Source organism: Astyanax mexicanus, chromosome 25, assembly GCF_023375975.1.
Source record: "Astyanax mexicanus isolate ESR-SI-001 chromosome 25, AstMex3_surface, whole genome shotgun sequence".
Classification (NCBI taxonomy): domain Eukaryota; kingdom Metazoa; phylum Chordata; class Actinopteri; order Characiformes; family Acestrorhamphidae; genus Astyanax; species Astyanax mexicanus.
The window spans coordinates 26,745,583-26,767,428 of record NC_064432.1 but is presented as its reverse complement, the minus strand read 5'-3'; the positions used below and the strand labels follow the sequence as shown (position 1 = coordinate 26,767,428).

The window sequence follows — 21,846 nt, the reverse complement described above, 5'->3', positions numbered from 1 at the left end:
TCAAATTTCAAATTTTGGCCCAGGTCAAATTTTGGCCCAGGTCAAATTTTGGCCCAGGTCAAATTTCTAATTTTGTTCCAGGTCAAATGTCCATTTTGTCCCAAGTCAAATTTCCAATTTTGTCCCAGGTCAAATTTCCAAGTTGGCCCAGGTTAAATGGCCATCAAATTTCCATCTCTGTCCCAGGTTTAACTACTGTCTCAGTCCCAGGTCAAATTTCCTTTTTTTTACCTGGGACAAATTGGAAATTTGACAGAGATGGACATTCTTCTTTTTGGATTGCCTGACCTTCATTAATTCTCTTTTTTTTAAGTGTAATTTTTAAAAAATCTTTTTCAGCTTCAGGTTCTCAGCAGGTCAGTGTGGGCGAGGAACATCACGACCTGCCGCTCAACAACATCAAAACTGAGGATTCAGTCTCTTTACTGCTGAAGAAAGAAAGCGTAAAGCTTGCCTCCAACTCCAACCGGTAACTTAACCAACCCTACACTCCACTGTTTCAGACCCACTGATTATATATTTCATAAATACACAGCAGCAGAAATATCTGAATATTCTGAATATATCTACACTGATGGGCGTGGTGTTCTGGAAATGAGGTGTGTTCAGGTACATTTCTGGAGTTTTATCTTGTTTATCTTGGTAACAGAAAACACAGGAGCTCCACTGACTGAATACAACCTAGACAGACGCCAACAGTCAGACGTTCATCGCTATCTAGGTAACACAGGCGCGCCAGATGTGCAACAGCTATGCAAAATTTTACAGTACAGCAACAATAAACTGAGAAGCGTTTGTTGGACACGTCCAGGTAGCTGCACCGTTAAAATAGCAATCTGCCAAAGTCAGAGCTCACCTGACTCTTAAAGAGAATGATGAGCAAGAGACATTCTGATTGGTTTATTTCACGTTACATGATTTAATTAAGAGATTTGCATGTTTTTAGCTCCTTTTTAAGGTAAAATAGGGCCCAGATTGCATTTTAATTGTGGAAGTTTAATGCCTGCATGGAAATATAATTATATTCAGCATCGTCTGAGTGTCTGAATCAGTTGTTGCCAGTTAAATAACAGATTGTGATACGAGGACCTTTAAAAATGAAAGCAGATTGGCACACTGTGGGCATCACTCTCCCCCGAGAACCAGAGGAAATCAATAGCGTAGCACTTCACTAGCAAAGCGACATCAATTTCCCCGACAGCTAAAATATTGATGCACTCGTGGCGGAGATCCGTCAAGGGCAGCCACTCTGCTGTACCACGTTCCTGCTGAGCCCTGCTGAGACGCCGCCTCAACCACCCAGACCAACGCGTGCTTTAGCCTTAGTCCTTTAGTCCCTCAAACACACAGTGTGATTAATGCAGGATTATAATCAGATTACAGCAGATTACAACGGTTATCACTCAGTGCATGCATTTACAGTTGCAAGAAAAAGTATGTGATTGGATTCCTGCATAAATTAATCATTAAATGTGTTCTGATCTGTATCTACATCACAACAACAGACGAACACAATCTGATTAAACTAAAACCACACAAAAATATATATGTGTTTGCATGATTTTATCGAACACAACATGTTAACATTCACAGTGAAGAGGGAAAAGTATGTGAACCCCTCGGCTAATGACTTTTCTAAGAGCTAATGCGCTAATTGGAGGCAGGATGTGATGAGATGTGATTGGATGTGATGGTTAAAGCTTTTTTTTGAGTCAGTTTTGAGTTTTGAGCTGTTCTTAAGAAGCATTGCTTGATGTGAATCACGCCTCGCTTAAATTAGATCAAGCTCTCAGAAGAGCTACGTCCAAGAACTGTAGACTTGAAGCATGAAGCTGGAAAGGGTTACAAATATATCTCTACAAGCCTTTAATGTTCACGTGTCCACGGTAAGACAGACGCTCTACAAATGGAGAAAGTCTACTCTCCCTAGGCGTGGTAAAGTCCTGTAAAGGTGACTGTAAGAGCACAGCACATGCAGAATGATCAATGAGGTGAGGAAGAATCCGAGTTTCTTCTAAAGACTTGCAGAAATTTCTGGCACATGCTGACATTTTTTTTGACAAATCTACAATAAGAAATTTAATTTAATAACATTTAATGACCAATTTATGTAGAAATCCAAGTAATCCCAAAGAGTTCACATACTTTTTCTTGCAACTGTATATACTCTAGAAGGCATGTACACCATTTAGTGGAAAGAATCATTGTTTAGTATACAAATACAGAGTTTTGCAGGGCTCTGAGTGGTCCAGCGGTCTAAAACGCTGCCACTATGATCGAGAGATTGCTGGTTCGAATCCCGAATGCAGGAAACTGAAAACACCCTGACCCACTTTTAAAATATATATATATATATATATATATATATATATATTTTATTTCTACTTTTATCACATATGGACCTAAACCTCTCACTGCAGTTTACACTTACTATCTCCTTAGTCCAGGTAGTTGTAGCACTAATCTAATGAATAGGGTTAATAAACCTGTAGTGAAAAAAATATTGGTTGTTAAATTGTGTGAAACTAAAACACCAATAAATCCATAATTCTTGGTATTTGATTATTTAGGAATATTTTATCTTGTGAAATATGGAGTATCGGCACAATATATCACAGTATCGTGATATCATCATCGTTATCGTAGGCAACGCATTGGGATATAATATTGTGTGAGCCCTAGTTGCCAATGCACTAATCCAGAAAGCACCAGATCCCCAGCTCTCTTACATTAGCTAACAGATGCCTGTGCAAGCCAGCATTTCACTGGAAATGATGAGGGGAGAGAGCGCCACCTACTGTGATAACAGGCACACCTGCAAAATCAATCAATCAGTCAATCAATCAGTCAATCAACTTATCACTTGGTAATACATTCGGGGTAACATTCATTTTCAGTGCAGCCAAGTATTTACTGTAAACTTTAAAGGGACAAAAGGGAAAAAAAAATTATATTAAAATTAAGATTAAATCAAGCCAAAACATTTAAGCCAAAACACAAACTTCACAAACCAAACAATAAAAACTAAATGGTAAAAGCATTAGAAAAATAAGCAAACTTTAAAATAAGACAAAATAAATGAAAAAGTTTAGAGAAACTTTAGAACTTTAGAGTTTTACAGTTTCAGAGATTGAATTTTACAGCTTTAGATGTTTGAGCATTTTAGAACGATAGAGTTTCGTAGATTAAGTTTACAGCTGTAAAGTTTTAGAGTGTTAGAGTTTTAGAGTTTTGGAGCTTTAGAATGTTATAGTTTAAAGTTTTAGAGCTTTAGATTTTGAGTGTTAGAGCTTTAGAACTTTAAAGTCTTGGAGATTTGGAGTTTTAGAGTTTTGTATTATTAGAGCTTTAGAGTTTTAGAGATTGAGTTTTACAGCTGTAGAGTTTTATACTTTTATAGTTTTAAAGCTTTACAGTTTTAGTGTTAGAGCTTTAGAGTTTTAACACCTTTAGGGCTTTAAAGTTTTAGAGATTTTGATTTGTAGAGTTTTAGAGCTTTATAATTTTAGAGTTTACTGTAGATAAATGCAGATTCTCCCGGTTCAGTAAAAACTCTCAGTAGCTGATCCAGTCAGTAGAGCGGGTTATTTACAGAATTCATGGAGTAGATGGCAAATTACTGCAGAAAAATCAGTGGATGACAGAATAACCAAGCTGAAATCCTGTAGACTGAACTGGACTTTATTTTGTTTATTAATGATCTCCTGCAGGTTTTCTATAAAGAGCTATTTATAACACATCAGCATTATTTCAGCTGTAATTAAAGTGCTGTATAATGATTAATGCAGTGATGTTTCTCACAAGTTCTCATTCTTTGCTCCAGTGACTCACAGAACAGGAACGTCCCTCAGAGAAGTGAAGGAGACGCTGATGAGAGGAAAGGCCGGAGACTGATCGAGTCCGAGACGGTGCAGACGGGACGGGTACGGCTGATATATGGGCTATATGTTGGATTTCTGGAATTCTATGGGTGTCAGTTTTATAGTTGGGTATTGTGTTAGTTATAGCCATGCTCAAGCAACACCTTATAATAATAAAAAATATATTAAAACAATAATAAATACACTTAAAAATAACCAAAAAAAAGTAAGGCATCAAGGCATGTAAAAAACAAAAAAATAAAACAAGAAAATAAGAGACCATTAAAAACCATCAGTTTCTCTGATTCTCTGAGTAAAATGAACATTATTTTATCCTAAAAACTCTAAAAACATCCAACTTTCCATATAAAAAGACCAAGTTTTTTGGTTTTGGGGTTAATTCTCTCTCATTCTGGCCACTGGATATTCATTGTGCCACCTCATGGCAAATAACTCTCTGAGGATTTGAGAAACAGAATTTTTGCTCTCTACTGTAAAGATGTCCTTAGCTATAAACTTAACAGTCGAAGGTCTCTCACCAAGAGGTACACTACCCAAAAAATTGACTTGTGTGGTTCTTATAGTTGAAACTTCTTTAAAAATCTATAAAATGTAATGGATTTCAGAATGACTGAATTACTCTCTCCCACCAGGTGAAGTTCTCGGTGTACCTGCAGTACCTGAGCTCTATGGGCTGGGGTTACGCCTCCATGTTCGCTGTGGTTTACTTCATTCAGAGCTTGGCCTTCATTGGTCAGAACCTGTGGCTCAGCGATTGGACCAATGATGCTCTACGATATCCCAATGGAAGCTCCTACCCCGCCCACATTAGAGATATGAGGGTGGGGGCATACGGAGGTCTTGGGGTGGCACAAGGTAACAGAATCCAGGTCATTTCCTCCCCCTTTCCCAATTAGAGTTATGATTCCTAATTACATTATTTTGTCTTTTTTTTAGATGAACTGGTTGTTGGGCTGAAATAGAGCAGAAATAAAGGTCTTGTTATAGATATTAATCACAGTATGCAGGACATTAGAGTTAGGGCTATATTGTATCTTGCATTTTTTTACTTTAGGCAGAGCAAGACAGAGTTATGTAGAGCACAGTAGAGTGAGGTAGAGTGAGGTAAAGTGTGGAATAGTGAAGTAGAGTGAGGTAGAGAGAGGCAGAATGGGGATGTAGAGGTATGAAGAGTGAGGTAGAGATCGGTAATGTGAGGTAGAGTGAGGAATAGTGAAGTAGAGATCAGTAGAGTGAGGTAGAGTGATTTAGAGTGAGGTGGAGTGATTTAGAGATAGGTAGAGTGAGGTAGAGAGTGAGGTAGAGATCGGTATAGTGAAGTAGAGATCGGTAGAGTGAGGTAGAGATCGGTAAAGTGAGGTAGAGTGAGGTAGAGAGTGAGGTAGAGATCGGTAAAGTGAGGTACAGTGAGGTAGAGTGAGGTAAAGTGTGGAATAGTGAAGTAGAGTGAGGTAGAGAGAGGCAGAGTGGGGTAAAGTGAGGTAGAGAGTGAGGTTGAGTGAGGTTGATTGTGATAGAAGTAGGTAGAGCTTGTTTTTAGGATCGTTTAGGATTGTTCAGAGTTATCGTACATCCTGTTATTTGGTCTGTATATCGTAGGGTCCAGGTGATTAGTATTAATCTTGCGCTGAGTTTGATGGTGATTTCTCTGTTTTCTGGTTCAGGTTTCCTGGTGTTTGTAGGAACTCTGCTGCTGGCTGATGGAGCTATCCACGCCTCCAGAACCCTCCACTCTCGCCTGCTGTCCAACATCCTCAGAGCGCCCATGCTGTTCTTCGACACCACGCCGTCCGGAAGAGTCGTCAACCGATTCGCCAAGGTACCGCCTATAACCAGCCATCAGCAGCGTTTATACACCCTTCACTTTCTGTCATTTCAGCATTCTACCATTTCTGTTACTGTTCAGACTGATCCATTCAGAGCTTGTGCACAGAAATAGATTAGAATCTGAATGTTTAAACATATATTTATATATATATTTTCTATTTTTCTGTTTGTAGGACATGTTCACTGTGGACGAGCTGATCCCCACAGCGCTGCGCTCAGTCATCCTCAAACTGCTGGAACTTCTGGCCACTCTAGTCCTGATCTGTCTGGCGGTTCCTCTGTTCACGGCCGTGGTCGTCCCTCTCATTATAATCTACCACTTTGTAGAGGTGAGAATGGCTCTTCCACACAGGAGCTTATTATGGGATGGTGGTGGTTTACGAGGTGTTGGTGGTATCAGGGTTTTTCTCCTAAAAATAGATGCAACTCAGCTTTAATATACGAGCATCACCAAACCAGAGTTAATTATCCTGGTTAAAAAAAATAATAATAATATATATGTATATATACTTAAAACATATTGAGAAATGTCTAAGCATGCTGTAAATATACAGATTTAACAGATTTATATAACTCATATATAACGTGTGTATATATATATATATATATATATATATAACAACATAACAGATGTATGTACTTACCTAAAATATATTAAAAGTATATTAATATAATAATTTCATCAAATGTTTGAAAGTAAAATTTGATCATACGTTTTAAAAAGTACGAAATAGTGTATTTTAAGTAAATAGACTACTATGAAGAACACACAAGTACACATATATATAACAGGTAAAATGTATAGATAAATAGAAAAGTAAATTATAGGATATAGTGTCAAATTAAAAATGTAAATTTGTAACACATCAAAAATTGTAGTACAGTATATTAAAATATATAATAAACACATTTTTATACCCAACAAAGTATACTAGAAGTGTGCTGCTTACAAAAGACTGGAACATATAAGAAGCATGTATATTTGTACTCTAATGTAAATATAGATCACATATATTTAACATATATCAATTATTAGTACATATACTCTAAAATACCTGGTGTATAATAATAATGATAGTGATACAGTTGTAATACACTGTATATTTAAAATATGGGGATATATACTGTACATGAAGTAGTTTATATGTTCAAATGTTACTTATTTAAAGTATATTTAAGTTAAGTACACTTATTTAACTTACACAATTTAAGTACTATTTTTGCACTATTTTTATACAATTAAAGTATAATAATAATAAATAAATAATAATATAATAAGTACAAAAACAAGTTCCCAAAGCTTTAGAAATCACTTTATAACATTATGTTTATATTTTAAGTATATTTTGGTCTGCTTCTATTTGATTGGGAACAGGTTGGAGACGTTGATCTCCGGTGTGATAAAGCTCAGTTAATTTATATTTAAATATATGTTTCAGAGGTTCTACCTGACGACATCGAGGCAGCTGAGGCGTCTGGACTCGGTGTCTCGCTCACCCATCTACTCTCTGTTTGGAGAGACCGTCTCGGGTCTGTCGGTTATTCGAGCTTTCGGACACCAGGAGCGCTTCCTGCAGCAGAACAGGACCACCATCGACAACAACCTCAAATGCGTCTGCCAGCTGATCGTCTCCAACAGGTCTGGAATCAGGCTTTAGCTAGAGATGCTAACTGATAGCGATGGTGTATGATAGCTTGGGATGACAGAGTGAGGTGAGGTAGAGTGAGGCACAGTAAGCTACAATGTGGTAGATTGAGGTAAAAATAGAGTTTGGTACAGTGAGGGTAGTGTGATGTACAGTGAGGCAAAGTGAAGAAGAGTGAGGTAGAAAATGTGGAGTGATTCCAAAAATCAACTTGATAAGGCAAGAGAATATGGTAGAGTGAGGTTAAAGTGAGGTAGAGTGACGTTTAAGCAAAGTATAGTGAGGTAGAGCAAGGTACAGCGTGGTATATTGGGATAAAAGTGAGGTAAAGTGAATCAGAGTGAGGTAGAGTGAGGCAAAAATTAGGTAGAGTGACTTAGACCGAGGCAAAGTGAAGAGGAGTGAGGTAGAGTGAGGTAGAGAATTAAGGTAGAGTGAGTTAAAGCGAGGCAGAGCGAGGTAGAGTGAGGTAGAGAATTAAGATAGAGAGTGGTAGATCGAGGTAAAACAAGTAGAGTGAGGTAGAGAATTAAGGTAGAGTGAGTTAAAGCGAGGCAGAGCGAGGTAGAGTGAGGTAGAGAATTAAGATAGAGAGTGGTAGATCGAGGTAAAACATAAGTAGAGTGAGGTAGAGTTTGGTACATTGAGAGTAGGGTAATGTACAGTGAGGCAAAGTGAGGTAAAGTGAGGTAGAGTAAGTTACAGCATTGAGGTAAAAATAGTTAGAGGTAGAGTTTGGTACAGTGAGGCAAAGCGAAGAAGAGTGAGGTAAAGAAATTAAATTCCTTAAATCAACTTAATAAAGATATCCTGGTGTTTTTCGATGAAAGTATCGTGTTTTTACTGATGTATAAAAGGTATAAGAGGCTTTAGTTCTTGTTGGATGCGCTATGATTTTACATAAGGATCTGTACGTTTCTGGGCTGTGATGTGATGTTAATGTGATGTGATGTTAATGTGATGTGATGTGATGTGGTGATGTGATGTGATGTGATGTTAATGTGTTGTGATGTGGTGATGTGATGTGATGATGTTAATGTGATGTGATGTGATGTGGTGATGTGATGTGATGTGATGTTAATGTGATGTGATGTTAATGTGTTGTGATGTGGTGATGTGATGTGATGATGTTAATGTGATGTGGTGATGTGATGTGGTGATGTGATGTTAATGTGATGTGATGTGATATTGATGTGATGTGATGTGATGATGTTAATGTGATGTGATGTGATGTGATGTGGTGATGTGATGTGATGATGTTAATGTGATGTGATGTTAATGTGATGTGGTGATGTGATGTGATATTGATGTGATGTTAATGTGATGTGGTGATGTGATGTGGTGATGTGATGTGGTGATGTGATGTGATGATGTTAATGTGATGTGATGTGATGTGGTGATGTGATGTGATGTGATATTGATGTGATGATGTTAATGTGATGTGGTGATGTGATGTGATGTGATATTGATGTGATGTTGATGTGATGTTAATGTGATGTGATGTGATGTGATGTGATGTGATGATGTGATGTTAATGTGTTAACAGGTGGATGGCTATCCGGTTGGAGCTCCTGGGTAATCTGGTGGTGTTTTTCTCGGCGTTATTTGCTGTGATTTCTCGGGATTCTCTGGACAGTGGACTCGTGGGACTCTCCATCTCCTACGCTTTAAACGTGAGGCTCGCTCTGGGCTTTCACTGGATTTTATGATTGTTATTTATATAATTATGGTAATTAGAGTGAGACGGTTGTTCTCAGGTCACTCTGACTCTGAACGCTCTGGTTCGGATGACGTCTCAGCTGGAGACTCACGTCGTCTCGGTGGAGAGAGTGAAGGAGTACGCCGAGATCCCAAACGAGGTACAGCCGAGGCTCTCGGACTCCTTCTCCTGCAATTTATTACCTAATTAAACCTCTACAAAGTTTTACAGACTATAAAAACACACCGGATTATAAAGCATGTTTTAAGCGACACTAGTAAGGAACAACGGTGTCGCCATGTTCCCTTCTAATAGGAAAGTAAATGAAACTGTAATTCTTTAAAGAAAACATTTTCTTTCACAAGTTAAACGAGTGCTTAATTGGTTTAATTGGTACGTTAATTTGTTACTTCATACTACTAATAGTTGCACTCTGTTCAAAGTGCTTTGCGGTTTTTATTTTCGTTAATTCTGCATAATGTTAGAAAAAATGCTTTTAAAAAATGATCTACGTAGGTGTTAGCCAGCATTAGCTAGCATTAGTATTAGTATTTATACTCTAGTGTTGGTCAACACTCCTATTTTCCTTATTTTTATTATTTTCTGGTCTGGATCGAGTCTAAATATCAGTAAAAATTATAAAAATGCTCAAATAGCATCAATAATTCTTCTGAACATGAATAATTACACACATTTTCGCAATGATATTTTATCTTAATGCTAAAGTTAGCTTAGAGTGGTGTCTTTTTCAGGCTGAATCAGGCATAAATGTGCTAGAATCTGATGCATCTTCATGTAAAATTCTCTGTTTAGTTCTTTTTTTTGCAAAACACAACATCTTTTACCAAATATCAGCTGTTGTCCAGGTATTTGATGGAGAATTGTGTTTACCAGCTCTGCAGAATCAGATATATTGCTGTATTTTTTATATTTTTATATTTGTGCTGCTGTTCCCTCCTGTGTTGAGAGTTATTCCTCTTGTATCTCAGAAAATTGAGGCTCTAACTATAATTTTCTCTTGTTTTTGGCTGAAATATTGAAATCCTCAGATCTCGGCAGGCGTTTGATAATGACAGTCTCAGTAGTGTTTACTGCAGGAGGGTCCTAATAACTGTTATTTAGCTCTGCTCTCAGACTCATTCCCTCACTTTCTAAATAAAAAAGGTTGTTAGGATAAATATATTTTAGCTTTATCTATAGATGAGTCATCAATTCGCACTGTACAGCTTGATTCAGAGCGTGTGTCAGTGTGTCTTTGCTATCGTAACGTCGGGAAAAGTACACCTTGCGCGTCTCTAAACGCAAAGCAAAAGGTCATGTACTAATTCTCTTAATTAATCATGGGTGGGGTAAATTAATTTTGCGTGTAACGTTAAATAGTAAACCAATCAGAGTGTCTCTTGCTCATCATTCCCTTTAAGAGTAGAACCAGGTGAGCTCTGACTTTGGCGGATTGCTATTTTAACAGTGCAGCTACCTGCCACAGATGTGAAACCACAACAAATGCAAAACCAACCATCTAGCAAACACTAAACAATCATTTAAAATATGATACAAACTGCCTAGCAACCATTTATCAAAGCCTTAGCAACCACTTGGCATACTTAGCAACTGCCTAGCAATAACTTAGCACCTACCTGTAATACCTTAGCAGCTGCCTAGCAACACCTCAACAACAGCTTTATACGTGATAGCAAGCAACTGCCTAGAAACCAGCTAACAACACCTTAGCAACCACTCTATTAGCCAAAGTTTAGCCAAACATTTTTGAACATATCTTGCAGTTGCCAAGATAGCAATAAACATCTGTAGTAACTTTATCATTATTATATTATTGTTTTATGATAAAATCCTCTACAAAGTATGGATTGCTGCAATTTTACAGTCATATATTAGTAAAAATGTAATGTATTCCATTGGTAAACACAACTTTTACATTACAAATGTTTTTGTAAAGAATAATTACAGTATTGTAATGTATTGATTTATGCCAAATCTCACGAAAAGCTGTAATAATTAGTAAAATCTATTCTGCTGTAATTATTCTCCACAGTTAATTACTGTAATTTAATAATCCTTTATTAATGGAAATTTCTTTTGTAAAATTTACAAGAAACATTTTACAGAGTGTCTTTATGAATATTGCTATTTTAAGTCTATGTAGGTAAATCAGTGTATTTCTCATGTAATCTTTTTCTTTCTTCTGAATATCATCGTTTTTTAATTTTTATTAGTTTTTCTCACTTTGTGATTGCGTTAGGCCGCCTGGACGAGCGAGAGACGCCCCGCAGAGGACTGGCCGAGCGAGGGGACGATCCGGTTTCAGGACTATAAGGTCCGGTACCGACCGCAGCTGGACCTGGTGCTGCACGGGATCACCTGCCACATCCACAGCAAGGAGAAGGTCTGATAACAGCGCCACCTACCTGTGTACCAGTATCAGTCTGTTCTGTAGAGAAGATCAAACCAAACCTTTCCTAGATTGAAGAATCTGGGCAGATTAGAGAAGTTTCTAGGGACACTTTTGCAACACCATAGAAAGCACCTAGCAACACCACAGCAACCATCTAGCAACACCACAGCAACCACCTAGCAACACCACAGCAACCATCTAGCAACACCACAGCAACCATCTAGCAACACCACAGCAACCACCTAGCAACATTACAGCAACCACCTAGCAACACCACAGCAACCATCTAGCAACACCACAGCAACCATCTAGCAACACCACAGCAACCATCTAGCAACACCACAGCAACCATCTACCAAAACCACAGCAACCACCTTGCAACACCATAGCAACTGTCTACCAACACCACAGCAACTGTCTACCCACAGCAACTGTCTACCAACACCACAGCAACCACCTAGCAACACCATAGCAACTGTCTACCAACACCACAGCAACTGTCTACCCACAGCAACTGTCTACCAACACCACAGCAACCACCTAGCAACACCATAGCAACTGTCTACAACAACCTAGCAACACCACAACAACCACCTATCTTTTAAGTTGTTTTTAGGGCCACTTTTGGGGGGGAAAGGGATTTCCTCTGGAGAGCGGGAAATCACCCTCCTCACAGCAACCACCTTGCAACACCATAACAACCACCTAGCAACACCACAGCAACCATCTAGCAACACCACAGCAAACGTCTACCAACACCACAGCAACCATCTAGCAACACCACAGCAGACGTCTACCAACACCACAGCAACTACCTAGCAACACCACAGCAACCACTCTAACTTTTTTAGTAGTTTTTAGGGCCACTTTTGGAGGGGGGGTTCCCCTGGAGAGCGGGAAATCGCCCTCCCAACAGCAACCGCCTAGCAAACATCTACCAACACCAGAGCAACCACCTAGCAACACCACAGCAACCAACTAACTATACTGAATTATGTTGCTTGAGCCTTTTGCAGCGATATGTGGTGTGATTTTCATAAAATTGACATTTTTAAAGGGGGGAGGGGGATTTTCGGAACTTATGATGAACTCTTATTTTGCAGATTGGAATTGTGGGTAGAACTGGAGCAGGAAAGTCCAGCCTGACCAACTGTCTGTTCCGGATTATTGAAGCAGCCGATGGACGAATCCTGATAGACGGGGAGAACATCGCCAGCATGGGTCTCCACGACCTCAGGAGCAGACTCACCATCATTCCACAGGTTAATGCATTCTCTGATTACATCCTCAGTCAGTGACAGCCTAGACTCTCAAATTTCTCCAGCACTAAGGCTGGAGCATTAGCATTAGTGGCTAACCGCTAGCAGTTAGTAGCTAATGCTGCTCGATAGCATTACACAGAGGAACCCTGAGTGTTCTGGTGAGCCAGGGTGATATTAGTTAGCGGTTAGTCCCACATAGCTAGCTTGTTTTAACATGGTAAATGCTACAGACTACGGTCTGATATACTCGACTCTAAAAGACAAAAGAGCTAGCGGGGGTTAGCGACTAATGCTAATGCTGCTCCAGCAGTGCTAGCCGGGGTTACAAACAGGCTACAGGCCATTAGTACTCACTTCTAAACGGTGAAAAAGCTACACAGTTAGCGGCTAATGCTCCTGTATAACTCTGTACTTCAGTGGAGTGTCTTTACTGCTCCTTAATACCTGACTGATAGAATTCATACATAAGGAGCACCGGATTATAAGCAGCTCTGATGATTTTGGGGAAAATTACAGCATTTTAAGTGCATCTTATAGTGAGAAAATACGGTATGATATGTAGGGCTGTTTCAAGAGATTTAAGGCCACTGGATGACTACTGCCAGTAACTAGTTTAACTTCCACTTTCAGCATTGGTTTCTTTTTTAAAGCTAAAATAAAGTTAAAATCTCTTTTCTCAGGACCCAGTGCTGTTCTCAGGATCTCTGCGGATGAATCTGGACCCGTTTGAGAAGTTCAGTGATGAGGACATCTGGAAGGTTCTGGATTTGGCTCATCTGAAGGAGTATGTTAATAGTCTGGCAGCAGGACTTCAGCACGAGATCGCCGAGGGAGGAGAAAATCTCAGGTAAAAGCTTCATACAAAACTTTAAAAGTGATAAAAATTGGGTTTAATAGGCTGAGAAATGCTCAGCTGATGGAATTTGACTAACAACGGGCAAACAAGTGTTTCTGTGAGAAGACAGTTGCACAAAAATGCAAGAAAAACATAATTAGCAGCAAAACAAATGGATGAAGTGGCTGTTTCCCAGCAGGAATGTGAGATTGGCTTTATTTCTAGCAAAAACAACCTGAGAGAAATTTGCAGGTTTGCAGTAATTGCAGAGCTGGGTTATTTTAGGATACCCATACAGATACCACAGCAACCCATTCAGATACCACAGCAACCCATTCAGATACCACAGCAACCCATTCAGATACCACAGCAACCCATACAGATACCACAGCAACCCATTCAGATACCACAGCAACCCATACAGATACCACAGCAACCCATTCAGATACCACAGTAACCCCTACAGATACCAACAGACGCTCTACAAATGGAGAAAGTTCAGCACTGTTGCTGCTACTCTCTCTAGGCGTGGTAAAGTCCTGTAAAGGTGACTGCAAGAGCACAGCACAGAATGATCAATGAGGTGAGGAAGAATCCTCTGAGGAAGAGTGTCAGCTGAAGACTGAATACAGAAATCTGTGGCACATGCTAACACGTTGTTGACAAATCAATAAATACAATAAGAAACATATTAAACATGTTGTGTTCAGTAAAATCATGCAAACTTATATAACTGTTTGTGTGGTTTTAGTTTAGCAGACTGTGTTTGTCTATTGTTGTGACGTAGATGAAGATCAGAACACATTTAATCACCAATTTATGCAGAAATACAAGTATAACCCAAAGGATTTCAGAACAAACACTGAATAAGCAACAATAAACTTTCTGTGTAGAAAAGAAATAAAAACTCTATAATAGTTAATTTTTGTTGTTTCATTTTAGCGCCGTTATATCTGTTTTTAAAATGAGACATGTGAACACGCTAATCCACTTTAAATGCTTCATTCCACCTTAAAATTGAAGAGCATCATGGGAGGCATGCAATATTAATGACACAATCTTGATAATCTAACACTTAAGTACTTATTCCCAGATCAGGGATCAAAGCGATTATCTTAAAATTATGCAAACTAAGAATAACGAGAAATACGGTTAATTAATGCTCAGCGTGAGGATTCCTCGTTTCTCAGCGCAAATAAACAGAGCATTCAGATTCAGAGCACGAGCGCAGCGCTAAGCGCTAAACGCTAAATACAGGCTAATATTATGATAATATCATGCATTTCTTTAATTATTATGCATATAAAACACCGGTTTACATGAATTAAATCAATTAAACAGCAGTTTGAGTGCATTTATATCAAAGTTTCAACTTTAATTTTCATAATTATTGCTCTAAAATGAGTTTTTTAATGTTAATTAGCTATAATATGTATGTATATTTATATTTGGGGCACCTGTTTATTTACTTTATTTACTGTTTCTTCTGTAACATGATAGAACGCTACGCTATGTTACATTAAAATGGATATGTTAAAAGTAGCATTCCCATAACTTAAAAAAAAAATAAAAAATTGAAATAATGTTCCAGAAATGTTCTAAAAAATTCTGACGTAATAATGGTTTGCATCACAACATTTTTAGAACGTTTCTAGCATAGCGTTCACAGCAGTATTAATACTAACATTACGGAAACGTTAACATACGTTAAGTAACATTCCTAAAACTAAAAAAATTAAAACATTGACTCAGACGTTTGATCTTAACATTAACTATAAATGTTCTTAGAACATCCAGAATAATTGAATAAGTGAACGTTCTAAGAATGTTAATTGTAATATCAAGAAATCTTGACAGGTTAAATGTTCTTAGAACATAAACTGCAACATCCAGAAAACTAAATTGTTCTAAGAATGTTAATTGTAACATCCAAAAAATGCTTAGATTTAGCTTTTTTAGGATATTTACTGTAACATGCAGAAAAAACTTCAGATTAAACGCTCTAATAATGTTAATTGTAATATCCAGAAATCTGGACAGATTGAACGTACTTAGAACGTTAACTGAAACATTCAGAAAACTTCACAGATTTAATGTTCTAAGAATGTTAATTGTAACATCCAGTATACTTCACAGACTGAGCATTCTAAAATGTTAATCGTAACCTCCAGAAAATGTCTCAGATTGAACGTTTTTAGAATATTAACTGCAAAATCCAGAAAACCTCCTAGATTGAATGTTTCTAGAAAGTTAATTGTAACATCCAGAATACTTCATTGATTAAACGTTCTAGGAATGTTAATTGTAACATCGAGAACACTTGATAGATTAAATGTTCTAAGAAGTGAACTGCAACATCCAGAAAATTGATAGATTAAATGTTCTTAGAACATCCAGAATAATTGAATAAGTGAACTTTCTAAGAATGTTAATTGTAACATTTAGATTACTTGATAGATAAAACGTTCTAAGAATGTTAATTGTAACATTTAGATTACTTGATAGATAAAACGTTCTAAGAATGTTAATTGTAACATTTAGATTACTTGATAGATAAAACGTTCTAAGAATGTTAATTGTAATATCCAGAAAACTTGACAGATTGAATGTTCTTAGAACTGTAGCTGTAGAAAGCTGTAAAACTCAGAGTCTTTCTGATCCCAAATAGCAAGGATCATTTTTAAATGTTAAAATGTTAAATGTTACTACGATCCCAGTATAAGAACGTTGTTTGTTTTTTGTTTTTTTTGCAAAAACGACTTCCTGTGAAAAAGTTTTTAGCTTTTATACTTGTTAGGTCCTACTAATTTTAAACAGCTAGGAGAAATTAAAGATGCACAAAAAGCAAAGATATCGATAAATTAATTAAAGTGTGTATAATTAGAGATGTTTTACTGTTAGTCAGTAAGGAGAGGGAAATAGTCATTTTTAAGGGAATATTTATGAATCTTCAGGCTGATCCAGTATCCATCTATATTCACCCCCAGCGCCTGTAATTTATTACTTTAGGAGCAGAACCTGTGACCAAAACATGGAGCCTAATAACCAGACAGTGCTAAAACAGGATTTAGCAGGATTTATATTTATTTATATATATATATATATTTTAACTGTTTTGTATTCAAGCCATGTGCTGTGTGTCTAAATATAACCTCAAATCAGAAAGTTTTCAGTGTTTCTTACATTTACTTATTGCTTACAATTGAGGTGAAGCGAGCATGTGTAAAGCATTTTAATGTAAAATTGCTTAATTTTGCTGAATTAAATACAAGTAACAAAGTAAACGAGTAACAAAAATATGAACACCACACAAGGGTTAAACTAAAAGTGTCCTTCATAGCAGTCTATCTTTAGTTATTTTTAAAATACACTATGCTGTACTTTTTAAACATTTGATGAAAGCATAATATTAATGTACTTTTAATATATTTTAAGTAGGTATATAAATCTGTTAGTATATTTACAATATGTTTTAAGTACAATTTAGTATATATTTACTTTTTCACACCAGATTTCTCCTCTAAAAGCAGTTTTTTAATTTTTATTTTATCTCCACAGTGTTGGTCAGAGGCAGCTCCTGTGTTTGGCTCGGGCTCTTCTCCGTAAATCTAAGATCCTGATTCTGGACGAGGCCACGGCCGCCGTGGATCTGGAGACGGACGACCTGATCCAGACCACCATCCGCCGAGAGTTCTCCCACTGCACCGTGCTCACCATCGCCCACCGCATCAACACCATCCTGGATAGCTCACGGTGAGATCAACTGTACAGCACTAGCATAGCTAACGTAGCGTTAGCATCTAATCCTTTACCAAAAGCCTGGCTGCATCTCTCTCTCTGTAAATATTTACATATTTAGCTAATGCTGAATTAGCACTGCTGAGGTAAGTATTTAATTAGACTAGCAACGCTAAGTTACATTTGTATTATTGTAGCACTGCTAAGGTAAACGTATGATTTAGAATAGCACTGCTGAGGTACATTTTTGACTAAATTAGCACTGCTGACATGAATATATATGATTAGAACAGGGGAAATTTACAACAAAATTAGCATTGCAGAGGTAAATGTATGATCAGAATAGCACTGCTGAGGTAAATGTTGGATTAGAATAGCACTGCTGAGGTAATTATATGATTAGAACAGCAGTAGTGAGGGGAAATTTACCACTAAATTAGCATTGCAGAGGTAAATGTGTGATCAGAATAGCACTACTGAGGTAAATGTAGGATTAAAATAGCACTGCTGAGGTAATTGTATGATAAGAAAAGCACTGCTGAAATAAATGTATGATAAGAAAAGCACAATTTGTGACTGAAATACCTAGCAATTGTGAGTTACATTTTTTTTTTATTAGAGTAGCACTCAATCGAAATAAATATCTGCTAAGAGTAGCACCTCTGAGGTAAATGTATGGTTAGAATAGAACTACTAAGGTAAATGTAGGACTGAAATTACGCCTCTGAGGTAGGTTTGTGACTAAAATAGCACTACTGAGTAAATATATTACTAAAATCCACTGCAAAGGTAGATAGTTAGCTAAATTTGTGACTAAATTGTAGTTTTTTGATCCAAATACATGTAGGCTATTTACTTTATTTACTTTTCTGCACCCTTAACAATTATGGTAGCAAACTACTTTAAAAATATACATATTTTTTGAGCATTTACAGTAAAAAACATGAAGTTCTAGAAGGAGGTCATTTTTAATGGGCGGTATTTTTCCGTACCTTCAGTTCACCACATAATTGACCCTGTGTGACCTTTTGACCCCTCGGCCGTGAGCAGAATGGAGAGAATTATTGCTTCTGTACATTAAATTATGTTCTATAGTGTAGAAAAAGGCTGTTTTTGCTCCTGGATGAATGGCTGTGCTCAGAAACGCACTGTAACGCAGGTAATAAGCCCTCGCTGCTCCTGTTGCCTGGTAACTCATCTCGACACCAGCTTTAAAAACAGCGTGATCTTCTCAGGAACACGTCAGATCATGAGAAATGAGATAAGGGTCCTATTCTTTTGGCAGGAATTCTGTACAGGGACTAGACAAGCTGTAAGTGTGCATTTGCACATTTGTGTCAGCAATGGAATGCATTGATCTTATTATTGGTTGTCCAAAACCCGGCTAGTTCTAAGCCTGGCTAGTGCGCCCCCTAGTGGTTAAAAATTCAGTAAAATGTTGATTTTTATCAAGTTTACCAAGAAATTATTTATTTCCTCTTTTTTTTTGGCCTTGAAAACACATTAGCCCTTAATGCTAATGCTAACTTTTCATGCTCTTTTCTCTACAGCAGGGGTCACCAACATGGTGCCCGCGGGCACCAGGTAGCCCGCAAGGACCTTATGAGTAGCCCGCAGGCCTGGTCTAAAAATAGCATTTTTGTTGCTATTCTTTTTTTTTTAAATCACAGTTGCATTGATGTAATTTTAGATTATATTACATTAATATTAGCTTAGAGCCTATAGTTTATATATTATTATACAATATAATGTAATATAATATGTAATATTATATTAAAATATAATATAAAATGTAAACACTTGCAGAGATTTATAATAATAGTGTTGCCTATTGATATCTGTGTCTTCACATAGATGAATGTCATTAATTATTAATAATAACATATAATTAAAGGTAAATTGAGAAAATTTGTAATTTCACGAGTGTGTATCAAACTGGTAGCCCTTCGCATTAATTGGTACCCAAGAAGTAGCTCTCAGGTTCAAAAAGGTTGGTGACCCCTGCTCTACAGGCACTAGACAAGCAGTGTGTGTGGGCATTTTCACATCTGTGTCAGTAATGTGATGCATTGATTTTATTGGTTGTCCAAAACCAGGCTAGTTCTAAGCCTGGCTAGTGCGCCCCCTAGTGGTTAAAAATTCTGTCAAAAAGTTTTTTTTTTTTTTCCTCAATTTTCTCAAGAAACGAACAAGAAATAAAGAAGTTTTCTCAAATCTGGTCTTGAAAACATATTAGCACTAGCTGCTAATCTGCTAATGCTAGCTGCTAAGGCTAACTCTGCACCCTCTTTTCTCTATAGGGACTAAACATGCTGTAAGTGTGCATTTGGTTAAAAATTTCTGTAAAATGTTGATATTTCTCAATTTTCTCAAGAAACGACCAAGAAATTTCGTTTTTTTTTTCTCACATCTGTGTCAGCAATGGAATGCATTGATTTTATGGGTTGTCCAAAACCTGGCTAGTACTAATCATGGCTAGTGCGCCCCCTAGTGGTTAAAAATTCTGTAAAATGTTGATTTTTCTCAATTTCCTCCAAAAAACGACAAAAAAAAAAAAATAATAATTTTTCTAAAATCTGGCCTTGAAAACACATTAGAAATAAAATGCTAAAGCTAACTTTCATTTTCTTTTAATCTACTGGTTTGCATTTGCACATCTGTATCAGCAATGGGATGCACTGATGTTATTGGTTGTCCAAAACCTGGATAGTTCTAAGCCTGGCTAACCTGGCTGTAAAAAGTTGATTTTCTAAATTTCCTTGAAGAAATTTAGATTTATTTTTTTCAAATCTGGCTTTGAAAATACATTAGTGCTAATGCTAACTGTTCCCGCTCTTTTTGCAGGGTGATGGTTCTGGACGCAGGGAGGATAGTGGAGTTCGGTCCTCCGGATGTTCTCCTGCAGAAGAGAGGACACTTTTATGCTCTAGCAAAGGATGCTGGGATCTGTAAGACTGAAACAACGGCACTTTGACCTTAATTTAGCTTTAGCATCTCAGAAATTTTACTCACTATGGGATGGATAAGTGCTTACGGGTCATTTATAAAATATATAAAAATTACTGTGCCTTTTAGAACTCAAAACTCTTGATTTTATTATTTTATTAAATTTTATTTGGACAGTTTACCATATTTATTTAAGATTTAAGACTTTAGAATGATTATTTTTCAGCTTAATTACTCTTTATTTTTACTTTTTATTTACTTATCATGCATGCGTCCACCTTATCTTGACAAGCTTCATAAAAAGTTGGACAGTTTTAGTTAAAATTGGCATTTGAACGATGAAAAAATTGCCGATCTGGAGTTATAGGCATGTTATTGATCTTTTTTGAACAATATATTTTTCTAAATACATTTCTAATACATTTTCTAAAATTATTACTTTAATTACAGTGATATTTTACTGCGACATGGTGGACTAAATCTTAAAATTGACTTTTTTTAAGCTCAGTATGTTCATGAATGTTCAGTAAGTTCTTTATACACATAAATAAGTCTTTGTTCATACTAGTTTTAATCCCCTTTCAGAATGAACCGTTTAAGGGCTCTGTCACTTTTATGCAAATAAGCTGTTTCCAGCCACGCCCATGTTTACACTAAGCATTTACCTACCGTGCATTAGTTTTAGCTTGTGCTAAATGGCAAAATAAAAACAAGCTAGTTTTTCTTTAACTATGAAAGAAGCACAAAACCTCACGGACAGTAGGTATAGATCCCTCCCTCAGAAGAAGTCTGCTGGCTAATCCTGCTGTGTACCGTCTGAGGATACATTTCTTCTACAGATCTAGTGGGTGGGGCTCAGGTCGGGGTTGAAAGGTGAGGGGCGGAGCCAGGGTGCTTCTATGGAGGTTTCCTTTTTGTGATGTCACAATAAGGGAGGGGCATGCAAATGATTTGTGTTTGAAATAGCTAAATTGAAATAATTAAAAATTTAAATGCCTAAATTGTTTTATAAAACTACTTTTAACTACTATAAAGAATTATTCATTAATAATGTGTTCATTTCTATCTGTGCTGCATATTGATATTGATCTTTATAATAATGAGATTTTTATTTTTTATAGTATTAATAAATTTGATATATTGTCATATTTTGTTTTTATTTTGTTTTACAATTATTTTAGATCATTTCAATGAAAAATGAATGTTTGTGGTATAAAATGCTAGTTTTGGGTAGTGTACTTCCTGGTGAGAGAAACACTTTTTTTATAAGAATGGACCAATAAAAATGCTGTAAAATCACGTTAAAATAAAATCAGTTAATTTTAAGATGACCGTTTTAACCAACACTGTTATGTGTCTTTAGCATCATTAAATAATGAATAAATACGCATCTTAATAAGTAAATATCTTGGGCCTTTTAAGCACTTCTATAAAATTCTATATCCCTGTAAAAAATTAAGAGAACACTTCTTCAGTTTCTGAATCAGTTTCTCTGATTTTGCTATTTATAGGTTTATGTTTGAGTAAAATGAACATTGTTGTTTTATTCTATAAACTACAGACAACATTTCTCCCAAATTACAAATAAAAATATTCTCA

The 21,846-nt window shown here is 36.7% G+C and overlaps 1 protein-coding gene across 1 annotated transcript in view; it reads left to right on the top strand.

Annotated features, from left to right (window-relative positions):
• The window catches only part of LOC103026251 (ATP-binding cassette sub-family C member 2), a 41,116-nt gene extending 19,525 nt beyond the window's left edge, over positions 1-21,591 (top strand). Inside the window, exons 20-32 of the mRNA XM_022682117.2 lie at positions 340-469; positions 3,824-3,923; positions 4,514-4,736; positions 5,546-5,700; positions 5,882-6,037; positions 7,148-7,347; positions 8,901-9,027; positions 9,112-9,213; positions 11,314-11,457; positions 12,570-12,728; positions 13,409-13,575; positions 17,122-17,316; positions 20,146-21,591. Coding sequence (XP_022537838.2) covers positions 340-469; positions 3,824-3,923; positions 4,514-4,736; positions 5,546-5,700; positions 5,882-6,037; positions 7,148-7,347; positions 8,901-9,027; positions 9,112-9,213; positions 11,314-11,457; positions 12,570-12,728; positions 13,409-13,575; positions 17,122-17,316; positions 20,146-20,275 — 1,988 coding nt within the window. The 3' untranslated portion in view covers positions 20,276-21,591. The remainder of the gene's footprint in view (positions 1-339; positions 470-3,823; positions 3,924-4,513; positions 4,737-5,545; positions 5,701-5,881; positions 6,038-7,147; positions 7,348-8,900; positions 9,028-9,111; positions 9,214-11,313; positions 11,458-12,569; positions 12,729-13,408; positions 13,576-17,121; positions 17,317-20,145) is intronic.
• Positions 21,592-21,846: the final 255 nt, after the last annotated feature.